Source organism: Saccopteryx leptura, chromosome 7 (genome assembly GCF_036850995.1).
Source record: "Saccopteryx leptura isolate mSacLep1 chromosome 7, mSacLep1_pri_phased_curated, whole genome shotgun sequence".
Lineage (NCBI taxonomy): Eukaryota > Metazoa > Chordata > Mammalia > Chiroptera > Emballonuridae > Saccopteryx > Saccopteryx leptura.
In genome coordinates, this window is record NC_089509.1 from 39,650,958 (window position 1) to 39,673,275 (window position 22,318).

The following is a 22,318-nucleotide window of genomic DNA, read 5'->3' on the forward strand; positions in this document are numbered from 1 at the left end:
GTTCATGAGATGTGACATTGAAAACTGCAGGTAATATCTGAGTATTACTATTAAAATCATATTGACTTTGTGGACCAATTGAGAACCATTCTGTTTCAAAATATATATTATCTTTAGAAATGCACAGTAAGCTTCATCATACTAAATTAATTCAGAAACTTAAAATAAGAATTATTCCCTTATAAATTGTATGTTTCTTATTGGTAATTTCTACCTTAATGGGAATTAGGTTTGGGAATTAAAACTAATTTAATATTGGTTGTTACTAAAGCATTTCAACAGAAATCATATAATGCATTTGGAAAATAATTATTAATTTTGTTCTTCAGTTGAAATTGCCATTTTTGTAGGTCATAATATTAAGATATCTGAAAATTTATAGTTGAGCTAATACTTTTTTTGGTTCATTTTTCAAAAACAATTTGTAACATTCTCCATTCTGTAACTTTAATATTTATATATAAACATAATTTACTTATGATTAACAGAAGATAATTAAAGAAAAAAAATATCAAACCAAATGGATCCATAGCTGAATTGTTATGAAAGGCTGTTTTTCTGTGCCCTATCCATGCTCTATTTGGTTGGCAAATCACCACTTCCTCATTAGCCATAGGAATATCTCCCTATAGAATCTTTCAGTTACAGATATATAACCTTAATGTGAATAACATAGTGCCAAGATTTGTGTGTAATATAATGCTGAAGGTACGACTTTCTCTGTGTGATTTTAGCCACTTATTTGTCTTGCGACTCAGGCTTTTATTCTTTTTTCTTTTTTTTTTTTGGTTTGTTTTTTTATCGGGATTGTTGTTGCCGTTGTGTTAGCCCCCATGTCACAGGGGTTTATTTATTCAACAATAAAATATATGAGAGTACTTTTTAAACTTGAACAGTATTTGTATGCAAGTTATTATAATTTAATTCTATTGGAGATCCCCAATAAAATAGCTAATACTTTCATATCTTGTACTGAAAGTTTGTTTGAACAATCATGAATCCGCCTGTATCCTTAGAAAAAGTGAGTTTTGTTTTTGTTTTTGTAGTAGAATATTTCTCCCGTTTGTAGTCAATAGACCTAGCTGATGAGTAAACATTGATCTCTTTTTCTTTTTTTTTCTTTTTATTAAGTGAAAGGTGGGGAGGCAGAGAGACAGACTCCAGCATGCACCCCAACTGGGATCCACCTGGCAAGCCCCCTATGGGTGGATGCTCTGCCCATCTGAAGCTGCTGCTCTGTTGCTCAGCAACAGAGCTATTTTAGCATCTGAGGTGAGGCTATGGAGCCATCCTTAGGACTTGGGGCCAATTTGCTTGAATCGAGCCATGGCTGTGGGATATGAAGAGAGAGAGAGAGGGAGAGGGAGAAAGAGAAAGGGAGAGAGAGAGAGAGAGAGAGAGAAAGAGAGAGAGAGAGAAAAGGGGAGGGGTAGAGAAGCAGATGGTTGTTTCTCCTGTGTGCCCTGATCGGGAATCCAGCCGGGACTTACACACGCAGAGCTGATGCTATACTGCTGAGCCTACCAACCAGGGCTGATCACTTTTTCCGAAAGAGATGTGACCAGGGTATAAAACAAGACAAATGTGAGTATAAAGGGCTTTTTGGAAATTCTCTGCGGCCACTCAGATGACTCCTGAGACAGACACAGGGCACTGAAATGGAACCTAGATGTTTACTTCCATGTAAATCCACTTTTACACTTTCCTGGACTACATCAAGGAAATCTAATTAATTGACTTGCTGAAAAAGTAAAAATAGAGTATGCTGTGGGCACATTTTTTGTATAACCTACTGATTTTGAATTACCTATCTTCTGTAATGTATCAGGTGGCATATTTTAATTTATAAAAATAGTTTGATAAGCTCTCAAAGAGGGATATTGTGCCTTTCTGGATTTTTAAAACACATCCAGAAGAGGCAGTATGTTATGTTGAAAAAAGCCCAGGTCTTGGACGCAAGCAGAGGAGAGTTTAAATTCTGACTTCACACTTCACAATTTGAGTAGCACTAGGTTTCCTCTCTGGTCCCTGTCAGCAGCATGAAGATAATGATACAGACTTATAGTGATGACTGAAGATGCAGAACTTTTAGCACTACTAGAAGTAGTAGCAACACCAGTATAGTTTTGTAATTATTATTGCTACCATTTATCGATTTCTTACTATGTCGAATGTTATTCTAGATGCTTTATTTCAATTATATCATTTCAAAATCACAACTACATGACTTGGGTTTTGTTATTATCAGCCATTTAATATGGAAACTGACATATAGAAAATTTATGTGATTGAAATATGGGTCATAGAACTAGCCAACTGTTGAAATCAAGATTTAAACCAGGAATTTAGTCTGACACTAAAGCTCATATTTTCTTATAACTGGAAAGAGAAAATAGATTATATTATTATATTTTATTTATTCACAATGCTTTTGTTAAATAAGGGTGTAAGCTGGAACCTGTATTATCTGCTAAGAATGCAAAGTCAAATAAAGAAAGACCTTTATTCTTAAGCCATTGTACTGGATGGGGGGACAGCAAGAGAGAATCAAGAAACTCAGTAGAAATAAAAGATGCCCTACATGAGGTATACAGGCATTCTATGAACTGCTGTTCCAATACCAAACAAATTAAAAATCCATAAGATACAGTAAGTTTTGAACTTTTGGGAATAATCATGTACTGTAATTTCCCACTTTAAAATCAGTCTAAATGAGAAGCAATTCAGCAACTGTTTCCATGGAAACAAAGAACAAATTCACTAAACACTACTTCCCGATTCAATTTTGCATAGTCACATAAAACATTATTTAAGAAGGACAGTTTGATAATGAGTTTGGGAAGACTGTAAATGGACCAACGGTTACTTAAGTTTTTTATTTCTTACTGCCTGTCATTACATTTAAAGAATGTATAAAACTTTTTTTCCTTTTTTATGGAGGTACTAGCTATTAAATAGTTAGTCTGAAAGTGATAGCATATGTCCAAGCTAATTTTCAAGACAACAAAATTATTTCATTTCAGTGTATTGTAGTCATATGTACTCTTCACTTAATTTCAAATGAAATATTGTTAAGATTTAACAACTTATACCTTCGTTAAGTTTTGCTATTTCTCAAAGCCTATACATTTAATATTGCAGTTTACTGCCGAATATCATTTCCCTGATAATTTTAACTGTCCTAGCTAATACTAGAAGATAGACACAAATACAGTATTCAGTTTTACATTCTATATCACCACCAAAATAATCAGCAGTAGAATTATTTATGTCAGATGGTTATATCTTAATATCTATACATTTTCATTTTACTCAGGTAATTGAAATATTACTTTACCCAGCTCATGAATTTTGTGCAGTTTCCAATGGGAACTTAAAAGCTGTGCAATTGCTTTGAACTAATACCTTTAAGTAGCTTAATGAAGCATATGTTTCTCTTAGATTCAGTAAGTAGATCATAATGGAATAAGAAAGTCAAGCTCTTTGCAGCATTAAATTCCCTCTTAAGTAGCCCTTTAGTATAACAGGTCCTGATCTTGTAAATATAAAGGCTAATCCAGGTTTAAGTTTTTAAAATGGCATTCTAACACAGTAATCGTTCACCCCAAATTGGCCTTTTACAGGCCAGCATTTTGGTACAAAAAATATATATACTGTGAGCAGTATGGAACAGAGGTATATCAGCCAGCAAGAGGAAGGAGAAGAGGATTTCTGGAGCCAAGTGACTTAACTCTTAGGACTTAAATTTTGCAGTTGTTTTGTTGCTTTGACAATGTTTAGACATTAGTCTATGCATTTTATATTACCTACTTGATCTCAGAAATTCTTTTTCCTCTTGTATTCTTTAATTATAGCTACTAGTTAAGGTGTTACCTATCACATATTGGTACTGTATCCTTACATATCGTTTAAGAGCAAATTCAAGTTACTAAATATAGGTATCTATGAAGCTGCTAGGCTACAGGGATTCAGGATATAATCAGTTACTGCCAACTGCAGAAGCTAAAATGCTTAGAATTTTATCCTCTCTGTTGGTAATCAGGAGATCAGTCTATTTATAGATTCACAGTCTTCTTAACCCTTAATAGGATAACCAGTAAGAAAGCCTCATTTTAGATGACTTATACAAATGGGAGCACTCTCTCTGCTCTGCTTGTGATATTTCCAAAACTCTTTGATACACAAGTAGCTAATTTTCATGCCAAGATAACTGAATATTGCATATGTCAAAACAGAATATGTTACTCTTTATTAGATGTTGTCCTTAATGTATGTTGGGCTAGCTGACTCACCTGTGAATAAAATAAATGACTTTATTACCTGAATATATTTTTAATTCACATTGTTGATAATTAGGCTAGAAGTAATTCTGTTACTCAAATATGTATGTTCACATATAACTGCAACAAACTATATGCAGGTTAGGCATATACTGAATTCTTCTAGGATTCATGTTGTTTGTTTTTATTATTTAACAAAATGAAATTGTTTAATTTTATATATTCTTTATTTTTTCTGAGAAATGGGTTTAAGATATCACATATTCAGGATTTTTAAATTTCACAGTTATTAATCAAGGTATTCTAAACAAGACAGCTTGGGTTTGTTAAACATAGGTTTTGCACACATTCTTCTGATTTATTCACAATTTGGTAAAGAGAAAAAACTGTATAGTTAAATGTATATTCACTAGAGCAATTTATAATAAGGGGACATTAATATTTATCTCTGGAATTTACTGCAAATGTGCCTATCTCTTTTACAAAATAAAGAGAAACCAAAGAGAATGAGAAGCATAATATGAAATTGAAAGATAGGCAAGTGTTAGAATAATTAAAGCAAAATAAACTAGTTTAAGTTTAGACTCATCTTTGGCATGGATTTTACCTATTAGTTTTGAAACATAAAGGTTTGCGTGGTGGAGGTGAGTATATGCCTCTTTTTAAGAATTGGAGTTCTCATTGTAGCTTGCTTTAAAATCCAGCAGAGGGAGCAAAAGCTGATGAGTAGAAGCATTTAGAAAAAGGCTTGCTAACATAAATAGTAAATCAAACGACTTTCCCTGATCTCAGAACTGCCAGTGTGCTATCCTTAACACTGATGCAAGTCGTAGAACAGAACCTGTAAGGTGTTTCTAACAGATGTTCTTCAGCGGTTGCTTGCCTAGATTTTTTCTTAATGGCATGACCAAGCAATTCGTTTTGTTAATTAGCTGTGACAAGATTAGGGTCTTTCTTGAAATTTTACTTCTTCTCTTAAACAACATTCTTTTACTAGAAAGGTTTTGATTTTAAAATCACACAAAATTATTCTCAACCTGATCATGACATTTTAAAGATGAGATATATAGTTTGAACTTTCTTGTGTATGTCAATATCTTGTAATTTGCATCGAGATGTTCTTTTTGAGCATTGTCAGTATGCACTTGTGACCACTTTTTATATTTTGAAGAATATATAGCAAATTTGTTGGGCTCACTAATTTGGGAACAATCTGATATAAGCAACCTGCCTTCTGGGAATGCATGGGTTTTTGTTTTTTTTAAATCTGGACATCATAGGCGTCATGCCATAAACTTTTCAGATATTGCCTGTATCCTTATGATGTGTTTCTTCTGTTTTCTAAGATGGACATTGATACCCCTGTCCTTGGCACTCTGTGCCCCACCTTGTTTGTATCTAATGTCATCTTGGCCATTGCCAGAAATCATTTACATGACCTCAGCTCTACAGTGTGTGGCACTTGACATGAAGAAAACCTTACTTCTGTTCTTCTTAACATGGTCCCCAGAGCTGATCCTTGCTAGCTTTTAAATGTCTTGTTCCATATGTCTTCACTATTTTCTGTTATTACCTTTATTTCTGGTCAACTAAAACTTGATTCTCCCTTGCTCCTTCCAGGCCTCCTTTCGATGAATTCTGCCTGCCTCTCTCGATGTCACCATTGGGCGATTTCCAAACCTATTACAATAACTTCAAATTTCTGATTTGGCAAATACTTAACTTCATTGTAGCTTAATGTTTTCATTTGTAAAGTAGACGTAATAAATTGGTTATAAATATTAAATTAGCTATTACACAGAAGTACATGGACTAGCATGTGGAACATACAATTACAGTGGTCCCTCGTCAATCACAGGGGTTAGGTTCTAGAACCCCGGGATAGGTGAAAATCCACGAAGTAGCGACATTATATTTATTTCATTATTTATATATTTTAAGGCTTTATAAACCCTGCCCACACTCTTATAAACCTTTCCCACACTTACTTTGCTTATTTTACCACAAAAATAATTAAAATAATAAATGTATAAAAATACCTATATACTGCAAAATCCTACGATATAGCAAAAAATCTGTGATACAAAATTAAATATATACAATTTAAAAATCCACAGTACAGTGAGACCACGAAAAGTAAACTGTGATATGGTGAGGGACAGCTATACACACTTGCTAGTCATTATTGCAGGAGTGGTGGTATTGGTGGTGGTGGTGGTCTACCCTGACTCATTCTGACAGCTGTCCTAAACCGCTGACTTTAGTCTGTTCCTAGAGGCCCAGATCCCATGTCCATCCAGCCTCGCCAGCCTTGACTTGAGTTCCTATATTGTATCCTCTGAGCATCTGCTACATCGTAAGGGGCAAGTAATATTCCTTGTCTAGAAACTACCAAAGCACTCTGTAGAAAGTTAGAACATGTCAAAAATCTAACAGGCTTCTTTTCTTGCAGTCCCCAAAATGAGTCTATTCTTGAATTCTGGGAAAATAGTGGTGGCAGTACATAGTGTTGGAATGTCCTTGAATTTCCCCATGAAAATGAAGGATCATGCAGGATGGCAAACCCCAAAATCGATGGACAGTGTTGAGAAAAAAATTAGGTGGCAGGGTATTCTCATAAAACCCAAATATGAGCTGTCAAATTAATGACCGTATGACACTACAATCTTTGCAGCAGGAAGCAAAGGGAAATAATGAGGTGTCCGATGGTCTGAGACCAGGATAACAGCCAAGTTACTAATAAACACTCATGAGAGAAACTGATTCCAGGCAATTTGATAATAGTTAAAACTAGGAGGGGTGTTTTTATACATTCCAATTTTTAAGTAAGTGAAAATCCTCCTTTCTAATGTCTGAGGGGGTCTGAACACTGTGACCTGTGAGTTCTTAAAACTCACTATCTGAAGCTTCTTCATAGGAGGCATTTGAAAGACTAAAACTCAATTGAGGAGGTAGGGACAGTAGAGACAAAGGAAATGGAAGGTCCAGATAAAAATAGAAAAGATGAACAGAGTTAGGAGATCTCAAAAAATAAAAGAGAATTTTTTTTTAGCTCTTCAAAAAGTACAAGAACAGGAGATCCAGACTTGTGAAGTTAGAAATGGTCTCCTGTGTAAACATTTCCTGTCAAAGACAGCAGGAAACATTTACCCTTAAGCATTCCCACTGAGTAGTAAAGGAATTGGCTTCGCTATGAAAATATCCTTTCCTTTCTACCAGGACTCAGTGTTAAATGATGTACAAAATGGATAGGCTTCCAGCTAGCAAGTACCACATTCTGTTCTCCTGATAGAAGAGGTTTCAGTACTAATTATATAAAATATATATATTCAAATCATCTGGGAGCTTTAAACTGTATCCTTGCCCTACTTCGGTCTATTTGGATAAGAATCTGTGGAGGTGAGGCCAATCAGAATATTCTAAAGCTTTCCACGTGAATCTGTTGGGCAGCCCAGATGGGAACCACTGAAGAAGAAGTTACTTCAAAGGTAAAAGTAATTGTAATGTCACCATTTAACATCAAGTGACAATACGCCTTCTTTCCTCCAGAATGATAGTTGCCAAACTTGGCTGCATAATAAAATCACCTAAGGAAATCTTAGAAACACCTGATGGCTAGGTTATGCGCTATACAAATTAAAGGGGAAAATTGGCTTCATGCAAAAAAAGGGGAAGGTATGACTATAATAAGAATAAAAACTATAAAGAGTAGAATAATATCTCTACAAACAGTGCAAACACAGCAAAATATCTGTTATGCCCATTAGGCAGAGGGAAAATGTATCCTAAAATTTCAAAACAAGATAAAAGAAATTTTATGATAAAATATAGAAAAGAACATTTAAATCATATTTAGAAAAGCCTCAGAAATGAGGGCGTAAAATGAAGGAAAGAATTAAAAATTAAAGAATAGCCTGACTGGGAGGTGGTGCAGTGGATAGAGCGTCGGACTGGGATGCGGAAGGACCCAGGTTCGAGACCCCAAAGTCGCCAGCTTGAGCGAGGGCTCATCTGGTTTGAGCAAAAGCTCACCAGCTTGGACCCAAGGTCGCTGGCTCCAGCAAGGGGTTACTCGGTCTGCTGAAGGCCCGTGGTCAAGGCACTTATGAGAAGGCAATCAATGAACAATTAAGGTGTTGCAATGCGCAACGAAAAACTAATGATTGATGCTTCTCATCTCTCCGTTCTTGTCTGTCTGTCCCTGTCTATCCCTCTCTGACTCTCTCTCTCTCTGCCTCTGTAAAAAGAAAAAAAAAAAAGAATAAAACAGTTTAGAAATGAAGGCTAAACTTGAAGAATACAGGAGTCAATAACCACTGGAGGAAATGCCATTAGCATTTTAGAGGGGACAAGGAGGATTATTTTTGCTCTAACCAGATGAGCCCGCACTCAAGATGGTGACCTCGGGGTCTCGAACCTGAGTCCTCTGCATCGCAGTCTGACGCTCTATCCACTGCGCCACCACCTGGTCAGGCAGAGGATTATTTTTAAATTAAAAATAAAAGACAAAACTATTCAGTATAAAGTGATGTATACAGAAAATAAGCAACAAGGTTCAGATAATAGAATTTTCTAATTACAAAAATAAAAGCAATAAAACAAAATTAACATTAATAACTATAATTCAAAAAAACTTTGTTGAAAATAAAATTGAGACTACAGGTTGAAAAGGAAGCCTACATACCTGAAGAGTGATCCAGAATGAATATTAGGATGTACTGTGGTAACTATATTTGACTTTAAAAAAAGGGAAAAAGTCAGTTTGGCTTTCAGGCAAATAAACATTTGTAAGAATAAGGGTATGAAAACCAGATTATTATCAGACTTTTTGAAAACAGCTATTTATGCTGGTAGTAGACAGAATAATATTCTAAGGAGACGATAAAACATTGTGAGCCAAGGATTTCATATCTACCTAACTAATTTTTAAATATAAAGGCCACAGATATATTTTGGCAATGTATACAAAACTCAGAATATTGTTCCCAGTAAATGGTAACATCATTTACCCATTTGCTAAGTCAAAACCTTGGAATGCTTCTTGATGTCTTTTGTTTTTTCTCTCATAGCTGATACTCAATTTAATGACACGTCCTAGTTGTTTCACCTTAAAAAATATGCCAAATTGGACCCATTTTGATCTATCCACTTCCATTATGACCCTGCCATTCCCTGTGACTCTCGTCCCTTGCTGGCGTGATGGCAGTAGTGCCCTACGTGGTTCCCTGCTTCCACTCTTGCCTCTGTCTAATCTGTTCTCCACATAGCAGCCAGAATGAGCTATTAATATGTCACCCTTATGCTAAAGAACCTTGGGTTTCTACATTATGTAGTCTCTAATCTTCCTCCCCTTGCTCACTGTCCCCTGGCTACACTGTTATTCTATTTTGCTCAGTTTTCGCAGCTGCAGGGAGCATCCATTTGCTGTTCCCCCAGTCTGAAATGCTCTTCCACAGATGCAAATATGCCTGCTCTCTCACTTTAGTAGTTCTCTTTTTAAGTAGCATTTCTTCAAAGTGGACTTTCCTGGACCCCTATATAAAATAGTACCCCTACCATTACTTTCACTCCCTTTACTGTACTTTATATTTCTGTGTAGGACTTGCTGATCTTCTGACATATTACAGATGTATTTATGTATTACACTCTTCCCTTCTAAAACAGATGCTCCGTGATGAAAAGAACTGTGTTTATTTTATTCACTCAGTGAATGTATAGGATTACATTATTTTATACTTTTTATGATAATAAATAAAAATAATTTTATTGTTTCTTGAGGAATGTGCCTTTTATGAAAAGTTAACAAGAAAAGTCTGATGTGAGGGATTTAAAAATGATTCAACGTGTATGTTATATATTCATCAGATTATGTAAAACATAGGCAGACCAATTTACTACATCATCTATCAGTTATTACATTCTCCAATCATGTGCAGCTGCAGGTTCCGAAATCTTTAGCCTCCAGTGCCTGAACCAACTTGTATCAAAATGAGAGTACATTTTAGCCCTAAACTCAGACATAATTTTACTTCATGAAGCTTGTATCCTTTCCCTCTGATATTCACACTGTGTTATGTCCTTTCTAGTGTGTTGCTGCTCAGATTTCTTGACAACATAATCTATAATCTTGCTGTAAATCTCAACCCATTAGAACAGAGTTTGAGCCCTGCTGGGCTGGCTCAGCAGTAGAGTGTCAGCCTGGCATGTGGATGTCCTGGGTTGGATTCCTGGTCAGAGCACACAGGAGAAGCAACCATCTGCTTCTTCAGCCCTTCCCCCTTCTTTTCTCTCTCTCTCTCTCTCTCTCTCTCTCTTTCTCTCTCTCTCTCTTCCCCTCCTGCAGGCATGGCTCGATTGGAGTGAGTTAGCCCTGAGCACTAAGGATGGCTCCATGGTCTCCGCCTCAGGAGCTATGAAGAGCTTGATTGCTGAGCAATGGAACAATGCCCCAGATGGGTAGAGCATTGCCCCCTAGTGGGCTTTCCAGGTGGATCCTGGTTGGGGTGCATGCGGGAGTCTGGATCTCTGCCTCCCCTCCTCTCACTGAGTAAAAAGAAAAAGAAAAGAACAGAGTTTGACCACTCTGCTCAGCTTTCTCCAATCCTTATTAAGTGTAAATTTCAATCCCCACTGTTCTCAATTGCCAGTTGGGGCCTTAATACAAGTCATATAATTTTTCTCAATTCTGGGAATTATTACTTAATCATGGAGTTTTGCACCATACAGAAAAAGTGAATTGTGTAAGCCTAATCAATATTCTATATAAGTTTTTAATCTTATTTATTTTCCAACATTAATAAACATGTATCTAAAGCATAGATAACATAACTAAGTAGACAAACCAAGTAATGTATGAATGAACAGTAAAGTAGGCATGTCCTACTAAAACTACTTTGCAAAAGCATAGTGGAAAAATGTAATAAATAAATATTTGAGGTTGAGACAAAGGAAAAATTGAAAACATTCCATACATTAGAAAGGTTTTTCTTCTCCTTTTTTTGCATTCACTGGTACATGATTTAGTAATTTCGGCATTTTTAAACTCAATAAATGGCTGTTGTAATTACATTTGGCTCAAATATGTATTAACTCTATTTTAATTATGAGACTAATGCAGTGTTTGATTGTAAACCAAGAATTTTATGTTTGCAGTTAACTATTTAATCTTCCTTTGAGGAATTTTTAATGTGAAATTACCATTTAGCCTTCTAACAGGTTTTCTTAGAGTCAAGTGCTTTCCATCAATTTTGGCATTAGGAATAAAATAAAAGATGCATGAAAAGGTTTTAGTTACAGCAATAAACAATGTAATTAATCTTTATTAATATATAAAATGAAACATGTAGTAATGAAGCAATCTATAAAACCTTAAATTTGAATATTTAACCAATTATTTTCTCTTCCTTTGCTTATGGTACTGTAGAAGTTTCAAGAATAGACTATGATTCTTTGAGTGGAATTTGGAAACTGTCCTAATTTTAAAAGGATTTTGGGAAGAGTTCCTAATTTGTAACATGTAGATGTTTCCTTTTTCTCTGACAGTATGCTGTAAACAAGTAGTGCCTCTTGATTAGATGTTAATGAAAATGCCAGTGCTGTTCAAACTTAATTCATTAGATCTGAGCATGAACACAGAAAGAATAAACACATATTTAAGCAATATGTTTTTCTCAGAGAAATTTCTTTACAAACATGTATAATTTTGTTATCAATGTACAATTTGGTGGTATCAGAAATATTTTCTGCCTTATGTTTTTGTCTGTGTTTCTTTCAGATAAGAAATGTTGAGACTAATCAATGTTTAGACAACATGGGCCGCAAGGAAAATGAAAAAGTGGGCATATTTAACTGTCATGGCATGGGAGGAAATCAGGTAATCTCTCCTTTTTCTTATCAGCTTCATATTTGGGGGGAATACACTGTTGTGAAAACTATCAAGTTAGACTTTGGCTTACAAGTCAATAATGATAAAGACTTAATTTATCAAATAAGTGGGCATTCAAATTAAGATCTAATTAGGCTATTTTTTTATCCCAAGTTTTAAAAGAGAGCCTTATAGAATTTAATTAAAAAGGGCAACACTTTCAGTGAGCTCATAGTTAATGAGGACAGCCAAGTACTTTAGACCCATCTCATTTTACTATGTATCTATATAATCTATTAGATAGATAGATAGTTAGATAGAGAAATCTATCTATCTGGAATATAGATTATCTCTGGTGAAAAGATTTAACTGGAATAGGAAATTTTACTTTTTACCCTACATTTTTTGTATACATGTCCTACTTTCATAATTAAACAAAAATAGTGAAAAATGAACTGCTGAGAATAAAAGAACATATTTTATAGCATTAGTCTGGCCTGGGTAACTTATGATAGGTTACATAATAATTTGATCTTTAATATTTTATCTATAAAATAGATAAAAGATTTTTCCCATTTTTTTTCTCTAAAGATTAGTTAAATTTATAAAATGACACTCAGTACTTATTGTTCCATTGGCATTATTTTCTTTACTTATTTTTTAAATTTATGTTCTTAATTATTTCCCTTTGTACTTCTATAAGAAAAAAACAAAATGTTCATTTAGTGACTAATGCCGGAGGCAAAATAAATGCACATTTCTCTGACATTGTTAAGCTTAATAAAATAAACCGCCTCTCCTATTGTTTTAACAAACATATATCAATATTATGAAAAAATTAACACATTATATAAAACCCTGTTATGATATATATTTTGTTAGAACTCAATATTTCTAGGATGATTAATAATAGAGCCATATATAGATTTTAGACTTGAAAAACGAACAGATTTTAGGATTTTATTCTCACAGCTACCTTTCTTTTTTTTTTTCCTATTCTTTTATGTTACCATGGATGCAGCATCTATTTTTATGGTTGTTTAGTTTTGAATTTTTAAAGGTAGCCTCAATTCATATAAGTATTCCAATTTATTTCTCCTGTTTTTACATAAAAGTCAATACAAGTGTTATTATTGTTTTTTAATATTTCCACTCAGTTACATTTCTAAAAGAAGGTTTTTTTATATTTGTTGACAATTTTACCTTAACCATTTCTCTGTGCACAGGAGTTTTAATAGTTTTTTCTTTCTTTCTTTCTTTCTTTCTTTCTTTCTTTCTTTCTTTCTTTCTTTCTTTCTTTCTTTCTTTCTTTCTTCTTTCTTTCTCTCTCTCCCTCTTCCTTCCTTCCTTCCTTCATTCCTTCCTTCCTTCCTTCCTTCCTTCCTTCCTTCCTTCCTTCCTTCCTTCCTTCCTTCCTTCCTCCCTCCCTCCCTCCTTCCCTCCCTCCCTCCCTCCCTCTCTCCCTCCCTCCCTTTCTTCCTTCTTTCCTTCCTTCTTTTCTTTCTTTTATCTCTTTCTTTCTTTCTTTCTTTCTTTCTTTCTTTCTTTCTTTCTTTCTTTCTTTCTTTCTTTCTCTTTCATTTTATTTAATCAATTTCTTATTGTTTAACACACAGTGCCATTTATTATAGACAACGCTCATTAATACCTTTGTAACTAAATTCTGATGAGCATCCATATTAACTTCTTCAGAAATAATGTCTAGAAGTAAATTTGATAGATCAAACGTCATGCAACAGTATAAGTCTTTTAGTATATGATGACAAGTTTGTCGCTTTTAATGTTTTACCAATTTAATAGGACTAATAGCTAAAATAGCAAGAGGCACTGTTATAAATATTTAACATGCGGCCCTGGCCGGTTGGCTCAGTGGTAGAGCATCGGCCTGGCATGCGGAAGTCCCGGGGTTCGATTCCCAGCCAGGGCACACAGGAGAAGCGCCCATCTGCTTCTCCACTCCTCCCCCTCTCCTTCCTCTCTGTCTCTCTCTTCCCCTCCCGCAGCCAAGGCTCCATTGGAGGAAAGATGGCCCGGGGGCTGGTAATGGCTCCATGGCCTCTGCCTCAGGCACTAGAGTGGCTCTGGTCGCAACAGAGCAACACCCCAGATGGGCAGAGCATCGCCCCCTGGTGGGCATGCTGGGTGGATCCCGGTCGGGCGCATGCGGGAGTCTGTCTGACTGCCTCCCCATTTCCAACTAAAGAAAAATACAAAAAAAAATATTTAACATGCTTTACCCACTTTGAATCTCACAACAATCTATGAAGTACATAGTATTATTATCCTGATTTTACTCTAAGTCTAATAGAAACCCTAAGAGATTAGTAAAATGACTGAGGTGGTAAAGCCAGTTTGAACCTAAATCCAACTGACTCTAATTTGTATTCATTGTATTGGCTTTGGTTCCCAGCCATACTCCCCGGGATCGTGATCACAGTGGCCAACCCTAACTGGGAATTGAATTTTCTTTCCCGTTTTTGCCAATTTGTTATGGGAGAAACATTTTATTTTATTTTAAATCATGTTTCTAACATTATCAATGCACTTAAGTATTTTTAAAATTGGCATGAGTACTTTGTGAATTTCTTAGTTCTGTTTTTGCTTATGTTTTCATTGGGGGTTAACAGGACTTATTTTTTCCCTCTCTTCTCTGCTTATAAAAACACTTTATTAATAAGTAAGATTATTACTTACTGTGATATTGTAGATGGTTTTCTGACCTAACATTTTGCTTGTAGCGTGTTTTCATATACAGACTTTTAAACAATTTGTGTATTCCCATTATTGCTTGCCTTTATGTTTTCTTTTTTTTTTTTGGATGTAGAAATACCATTTTTAATGAGATGCTTTTAAATGACATTTATACTACCTTAGAGGAGCCAATATCAAAATTGGGAAATAGGTCTTAGTCCCTTTGGGCATAAATCACAGTAACTCAAATACTGACACTAATTTCTACTGCAAATTTATATGAAATATACTTGGGTACAAATTAGATTTATTTAATATTAAGCATCAGTATAAAATTTTTAAAAATTCAATGGTGAGTATTTCCCTTTGAATTGCAACACACCTTTAATCCAAAAGAGGGGAGAAAAAGCAACCCCATACATATTATATTCATTCCTTCCAAAGATAAAATATATAAAGTGATGGAAAAATACTCACATTTTGGCAAATGCATTTATAATGTTTCACTTTCTCCCTGGAGCCACTCATTTGAAGAGAGCTAGAAAACACATGGAAACATTCCATGTCATTTATTGCAGTTAATGATTCAGAGCCATTTTTCAAGGTAGCAAGCCTTTAGAGAAGCTTATGCTAACCATTTATTAAAACCCCTTGTCTGCTAAGATAAAGAAGATATCATTAGGTCTTATCTATTCTTTCATACAAATATCTGCTACTCCTCTAAAATGTGATTAGTTATACTTAAGAGGATCTAACATTATGACAGGTATATTACAAATTTTTGAGAGTAGATAGGTACTTTCCTTATTACAGACCCTCCTAGAGAAAGCGTAATTATTTTAGTAATGCATTCTAATGTACTTCCAGATTGTAGTGAATGCATTCATTCAACACATATGTATTCATTTTAAAGTTTGCATTTTTATAAGTACTATAATTACTTAGAAACCATTTCTACACTAATTCTGTCCCATTTTAGTAGCTCATGTAATGGAATTAAAACCCACCAGGGATTTCACAGAGTAAATTTGCAAGTGAAATGAAATGGCCTGTGAGTAAAGAATGAACATATACCATTCATTAAATGTTTAAATGAGCTGGATACATGAAAGCTAGAAGAGAGCAGCATTATTATAACTTCCATAGAAATAAGAATTATTTTAAGAGCCTTTCAATCTCATTGATGCTTCGTTGGGAGAACAACTCTGGTCTTTGACTGGCTTATGCTCCTACAAGAAGAGTAGAGTATACTGAGAATGAAATGGTAATTTGGCTCAATCAGTTATTCAACAAAGTCTCATTATCCTAGTTTAGTATAGACACTCTTAGATGATGTTAGTATATGATGGTAGCAGGAGAATATATCCAAAACCACTTTACATTGTTCCAGTTTTTCCAGGGATCATGAGGTCTCTGAGCATCTCCAAGTCCATCAATCCTAGAGTTACTTTTGTTCTAAGTAAGACTCAACAGGGCCTGCTATTATATGATCAGTCCAGGGTTAACAATACCATTTGGGAACATGTACAAGCCTGTGAGTCTATTACTTATTTTTCTAAATAATCGATCTCTAATTTACCTCTAAGGAAGCTACAAAGTCATACAAATTCCTGAGCTTCCACCCATTGTTTCAAACTGACTAATACACATTTATATTTGAATGAGCAAGTATAGCCTCAAACTCAGTACAGCTATAATTACATCTTTTATTCAAAGCCTTTTTTTCCCCTCAAATCTGTCTGTTCATCCATCTTTTACACTTCCCTCTCCTATTTTTCAGTGCTCTCCCCAAACTAGATACTGAGCTTTGTGAATTCTTTCTATGTGTCATTTTTATCTAATCTTTTCTTTCATTAATTATTATACTTTCTCAATCCAGGCTTTGATTGCCTCAATAGTTTGCTTACTACAATAGTTTTCAATATATATAGTTTCCCCATAGCTCCAACCTATTCCTATCTTCACTTTACTTACATTCCACAATGAAGTGAGGACTCCTTTCAACATATCACTCTCAACTAGAAAAGCAAACAAAAAACGTTTTAACATTCCTGGTTTTTACAGGAAAAAATTAACATTCTTTGCTAATCAAAGTTCTACATAATCTAACCACTTCCTATCTTTGTAATTTTATCTTCTATTGCTCACCTATACAAATTCTCAACTCCATCAACTCTACTAGTATAGCCTGATTAGACCTTTAATAATTTTATTATGATCTGTTTGCTTTTTATTGTATTTTTCTTATAGCAACTTGATATGACCTTTCTCCACTTTTTTAACTATATAAATCTAGTTTACATAGTTTATCTAATTTTAATTCAAAACTCAATTCTCTTCATATGGTGTTGTATTTTTTCTGCTTTTTAATCTACATTGATATTTCCTTCTTCTGAATTCATAATACCTAAATTTTTTTATTTTTTAACTTGTATACAATCTCTCAATATTTCTATTACTCTTTAGCCCATATATTGTTAATTATGGATGTTTATTCATCATATCTTTAGAAATAAATTGTAAACTCTTCTCAAAAACAGTAGTTATTCTTTTCCTTTTTGAACCCCTTACAGCAATAATTACTTATTATAAAAATGGGTGAATAAAAAAGTTTATACAAAAATATCAATGTTACTTTAAAATCTGCTGTTATTACAGAAATAGTTTTAACATTTCAACCACATAAAGGAAAATCTTCCAGGAGAATGAAATTGTTGCTATGGAAATGCCTAGTTTGGAACTATAGTAGGTTGAAAAATGACCCCCAAAGATATTTTCCTGAATTATCTGTTTGGCCCTAAAGGCAACCACATGTATCCTTATAAGCAGAGAGAGATTTGACACACATAGAATAAGAAAAAGCTATGTGACCACAGAGGCAAAGAAGTGATGATGTGGCCACAAGTGAGGGAATGTAGGCAGTTGCCATGCACCTTAGCATAGAAGAGGCAAGGAAAAGATTCTCCCCTAGAGCCTCCTGAGGAAATGCTGACCTTAATTTCAACCCAATGAAACTGATTTTGGATTTCTGGCCTCCAGCACTATGAGTGAATACATTTCCATTGCCAAAAGCCACCACATTTGTGATAATTTGTTTCAGTGGCTGCCAGAAATTAAAATAGGAGCTCACAAAAGAAACTCCAGAAATAGCATAACTTAGTATTTGTAAGCAATCCACCTCTTTGGAAAAGAGGTCTAACAAACTAAATCTTCCTCAGTATTATAAAAATATATTATTACATCTTGATATTTCTAGAAATGAAGTGGTAGCTAAAAAGAATGGCTTTAAATTACACTGATTCTACAGAATGTTTTAATAATGAAAAATTTGTTTAAGGAGATTTAATTTTATTTTAACTTTTTGTATTGTCTTTTCTACTTCAGTGTAATTGTTATAGTAAATAAAATTATCAATAAGCTCTAAATCTTATATTAAAAAAAATTAAAAAATAACTTAAAGTTCATTCTTAAAATATTAAATGATAATGGACTCTTTAATTAATATTTAATACATTCTGCAAAGGAGTTCTAAAAATTGTTGTAATTGTATTTTCAAATTTTAATTCCAGCACTGAGCAAAGAATCACAAATAACATTTTCTTAGTTTAAATAAATTGCATTATTACTTACTTTAAAGAAACTTCTGCCATGCTTGGGGTTGATTAAAATTTGCAGTAACTTAAAGTTATGATCTGACTCTGCCTGGTTTTACCTAACCAGAATGTTTCCTAGCATAACAACAAATGACAAATCCATTGTGTTCAACCCTTTACTTTCCCTGGTGAAAGTTATGCAGATAGTGATATTTATTTTTTCATAATGTTCCCTAAAAATTGAGCCTGATTCTTAGATTTATTTTTCCTCTAACTGTTGTACAGGCTAATTTTATGTATTTCTGCATAATGATTATTAACTTCACATATGACATATTATTCAAAAGCTATGAAAAACTTGTCAATGTAAGTCAACCTAGAGACCACTTTTACTATTTTACTGTAAAGTACTTCAAATTAATTCCCTGAAATCTTACATCCACTTTAATAAGTGACAACTTTGGCTCTGAGCTTGTTAGCTGTAAGTATAAAATTGGTTATATGATTCATTGTGTCAAAATGTAAAAACAAACTGGCTTCAAAAAAAGTTAAATTACTCCTAGTGTTGAAATGATAAAAATTTCTACTTTGGCCTGACCAGGCGGTGGCACAATGGGTAAAGTGTCAGCCTGGGATGCTGAGGATCCAGGTTCGAAACCCCGAGGTCACCTGCTTGAACGCAGGCTCACCAGCTTGAATGCGAGGTCGCTGGCTTGAGCATGGGATCATAGACATGACCCCATGGTCACTGGTTTGAACCCAGAGGTTGCTGTCTTGAAGCCCAAAGTTGCTGGTTTGAGGAAGGAGCCATTGGCTTGGCTACAGCCCCCCAGTCAAGACACATATGAGAAAGCAATCAATGAACAACTAAGGTGCCACAACGAAGAATTCATGCTTCTTATCTCTCTCCCTTCCTGTCTATCTGACCTGTCTGTCTGTCTCTCTTTTTCTCTCTCTTTCTCTTTCTTTCCCCCATGTGCGTGTACACGCACACACACAAAAATTCTACTGTGATTTCTGAGAAAGAAACAGTATATGGAAAAGGGGCTATGAGAGCAACAAGGAGGGATACCAGACTGAACTTGGAGGGGATGAAAGTCTCTTAAGAAGGCATTTTAGGAAATGATGATACCAATGTATGTCAATGCTCATAGTAGGATAAAAATATGTATAATATTGATTAATTAATTATAATGTATCATTATATCAACCCATGCTCTTAAGAATTTAAAATTAAATTTCCAGCCTGACCAGGAGGTGGCGCAGTGGATAGAGCTTTGGACTGGGATGTGGAGAACCCAGGTTCGAAACCCTGAGGTCTCTGGCTTGAGCACGGGCTCATCTGGTTTGATCAAAGCTCACCAACTTGGACCCAAAGTCACTATCTTGAGCAATGGGTCAATCGGTATGCTGTAGCCCCTTGGTCTGGGCACATATGAGAAAAGAATCAATGAACAACTAAGGTGCCTCAGCAAGAATTGATGCTTCTCATTTCTCTCCCTTCCTGTCTGTCCCTATCTGTCCCTCTCTCTGTCTCTCCGTCACATGCAAAAAAAAAAAAAATTAATTAAATTAAATTAAATTTCCATTAGGCTCAAACTTTAAAATACTTTAAGCACTCTGAGTAAATTCACATAAATTTTATGTCACTTAATTAATGAGAGTCCCAGAATTTTTTGGAAGAAACTTCCCTTAAAAAGTAAAATATCTCATATTCTCATAAAGCAGAAAGTTTCATATTATCCTAGTTTAGTAAAACCCCAACACACACTCATAAATGTACACGGAAGCACATATACCTCTCTTATCTCACACCACCTATAGAACTATTCTTATTGAAAGAGGCAGGCTGTTTACTAAAAAATATACCAAAAAATGTTTTGCTACTAGCAGCATTAATCTGCTCCTTCAGCCACCCAGTGAATCCCCTCTGACACTTCTGTTAGTTAGAAATGGGTTCCAAGCTTTCTGCTAATTTTATCAAGATATAGGCTTATTTTAATTAACTATATATTTAGTCCCAGTAGAACTTTTCTGTTCTTTTCAATCTGCTGAACCTCATTCCTTTCTTCCCTTTATCTTAAAGTGCTTTTCTCTTGTCTTATACATAATTCTTCACATTGCAGGACAGAGAGGGAGCTCTGGTCACTTCCTCTTCTTTAAGGACACTAATCTCATGAGGGACCCACAGTCAGGGCCTCATCTAAACCTATTTACTTCTCAAAGACCCCACCTCCAAATACATCACATTGGCATTTAGGGTTTAACATTTGGGTGCAGGGTGGGTCACAAACATTCTGTCAGAGTGGTGGCCTTAGTAAATGAAGTTCTTTGTTCTTTCTGGCCCTCAGTGTCCAATGCCCATCAGTTTTAGTGTTCTTAATCTCTTTTGTTAAAGAGGCAAGAACAGGAACTCCAAATGATTTGTGAAATCTTTGGGCCAGAGACAGGAAAAATTAATTTTCAAAGCTTGGCTTTAGAAAAGAACATTTAGAAAACAAGTATTTTTAGAAAATGTCTCAGAACAATGTGATAATTTTGAGCAACCTGCTAGGCAACCAAAATCTAATAATTAAAAAAACATACAAAAAAATCCTTCATTAATCAAAAACATATTGAACACCATACATGTACCCAGTAATGTATAGATGCCAACAGGAATATAAAAATATACTTATAACTGAAATTCCTTTTTCGTGTATAAGGAAGTTGGTTAAGACTCATGCTGTTTGTTACATGACATAGAGTCCTTCCCTTGGGTTTCTTTAAGAGAATTTCATACTGTACTGGGTATTATGAAGAGTTGTTTTTCTCCTGAGTAAAATGTTTTTTTTTCTTCCCTACAAAATACATAGTCCATAGGGAAAGAGAAATTAATAATATTCTATTGATAATTATTCATATTAGCTTCAATCTTAGATTACATTATCATTGTTTATGTAAATTTTTTCTTGTTTCTTACCTATTCTATATAATATATATTTATTATTATTATTATTATTTTATTACAGAAACAGAGAGAGAGTCAGAGAGAGGGATAGATAGGGACAGACAGACAGGAACGAAGAGAGATGAGAAGCATCAAATCATCAGTTTTTTGTTGCGACACCTTAGTTGTTCAATGATTGCTTTCTTATATGTGCCTTGACTGTGGGCCTTCAGCGGACAGAGTAACCCCTTGCTTGAGCCAGCAACCTTGGGTCCAAGCTGGTGAGCTTTTTGCTCAAGCCATATGAGCCCATGCTCAGGCTGGCGACCTCGGGGTCTCAAACCTGGGTCCTCTGCATCCCAGTCCAACACTCTATCCACTGCGCCACTGCCTGGTCAGGCGTATATATATTTATGTTATATATTTAAAACTGTAAATCCACTTTCACTCTTTTACGAGATGAAATATAAATAAGTATATAGGAATGGAATCCTTATATTCAATCTCAATGAGACTATGCAACAATAATTCTTTTTTTAAAAAAAATTTTCCATTGATTTGAGAGAGAGAGAGAGAGAGAAGCATCTTGTTCTCTTTAGTTGTGTACTCATTGGTTGCTTCTCATACATGCCCTGACAGAAGGTCAAACTCGCAACCTCTGGCACCGGGTCAAGGCTTTGTCCAGTGAACAACCGGGCCAGGGCCAAAACAATAATTCTTGAAAAAAAGAATAGATATACTGCTATTTAGGAGATATTCACACACAAAAATGTCTGATAGGGACAGGCAAGGTTCTAAAAGGCTTCACAAAAATGACAGCAAGCACAGGAGAATGGAGCATGCGGAGGATAGCGGAGATACAGCCCCAAATGGAGTGGCAGGCCTGGGCCAGGGAGAGTAGGAAATTAAGTTTTATAAGTAGAAGAGCTAAGATAATAGAATGAATAGAATGTAAATGTCA

At 34.8% G+C, this 22,318-nt stretch overlaps 1 protein-coding gene across 4 annotated transcripts in view; it reads left to right on the top strand.

The window, feature by feature from the left end:
- GALNT13 (polypeptide N-acetylgalactosaminyltransferase 13) overlaps nt 1–22,318 on the top strand; it is a 555,106-nt gene that overhangs the window by 497,425 nt on the left and 35,363 nt on the right. For all 4 annotated transcript variants that reach the window (XM_066345193.1, XM_066345194.1, XM_066345192.1 and 1 more), the window contains exon 11: nt 12,055–12,153. In XM_066345193.1, the coding sequence (XP_066201290.1) occupies nt 12,055–12,153 (99 nt within the window). The remainder of the gene's footprint in view (nt 1–12,054; nt 12,154–22,318) is intronic.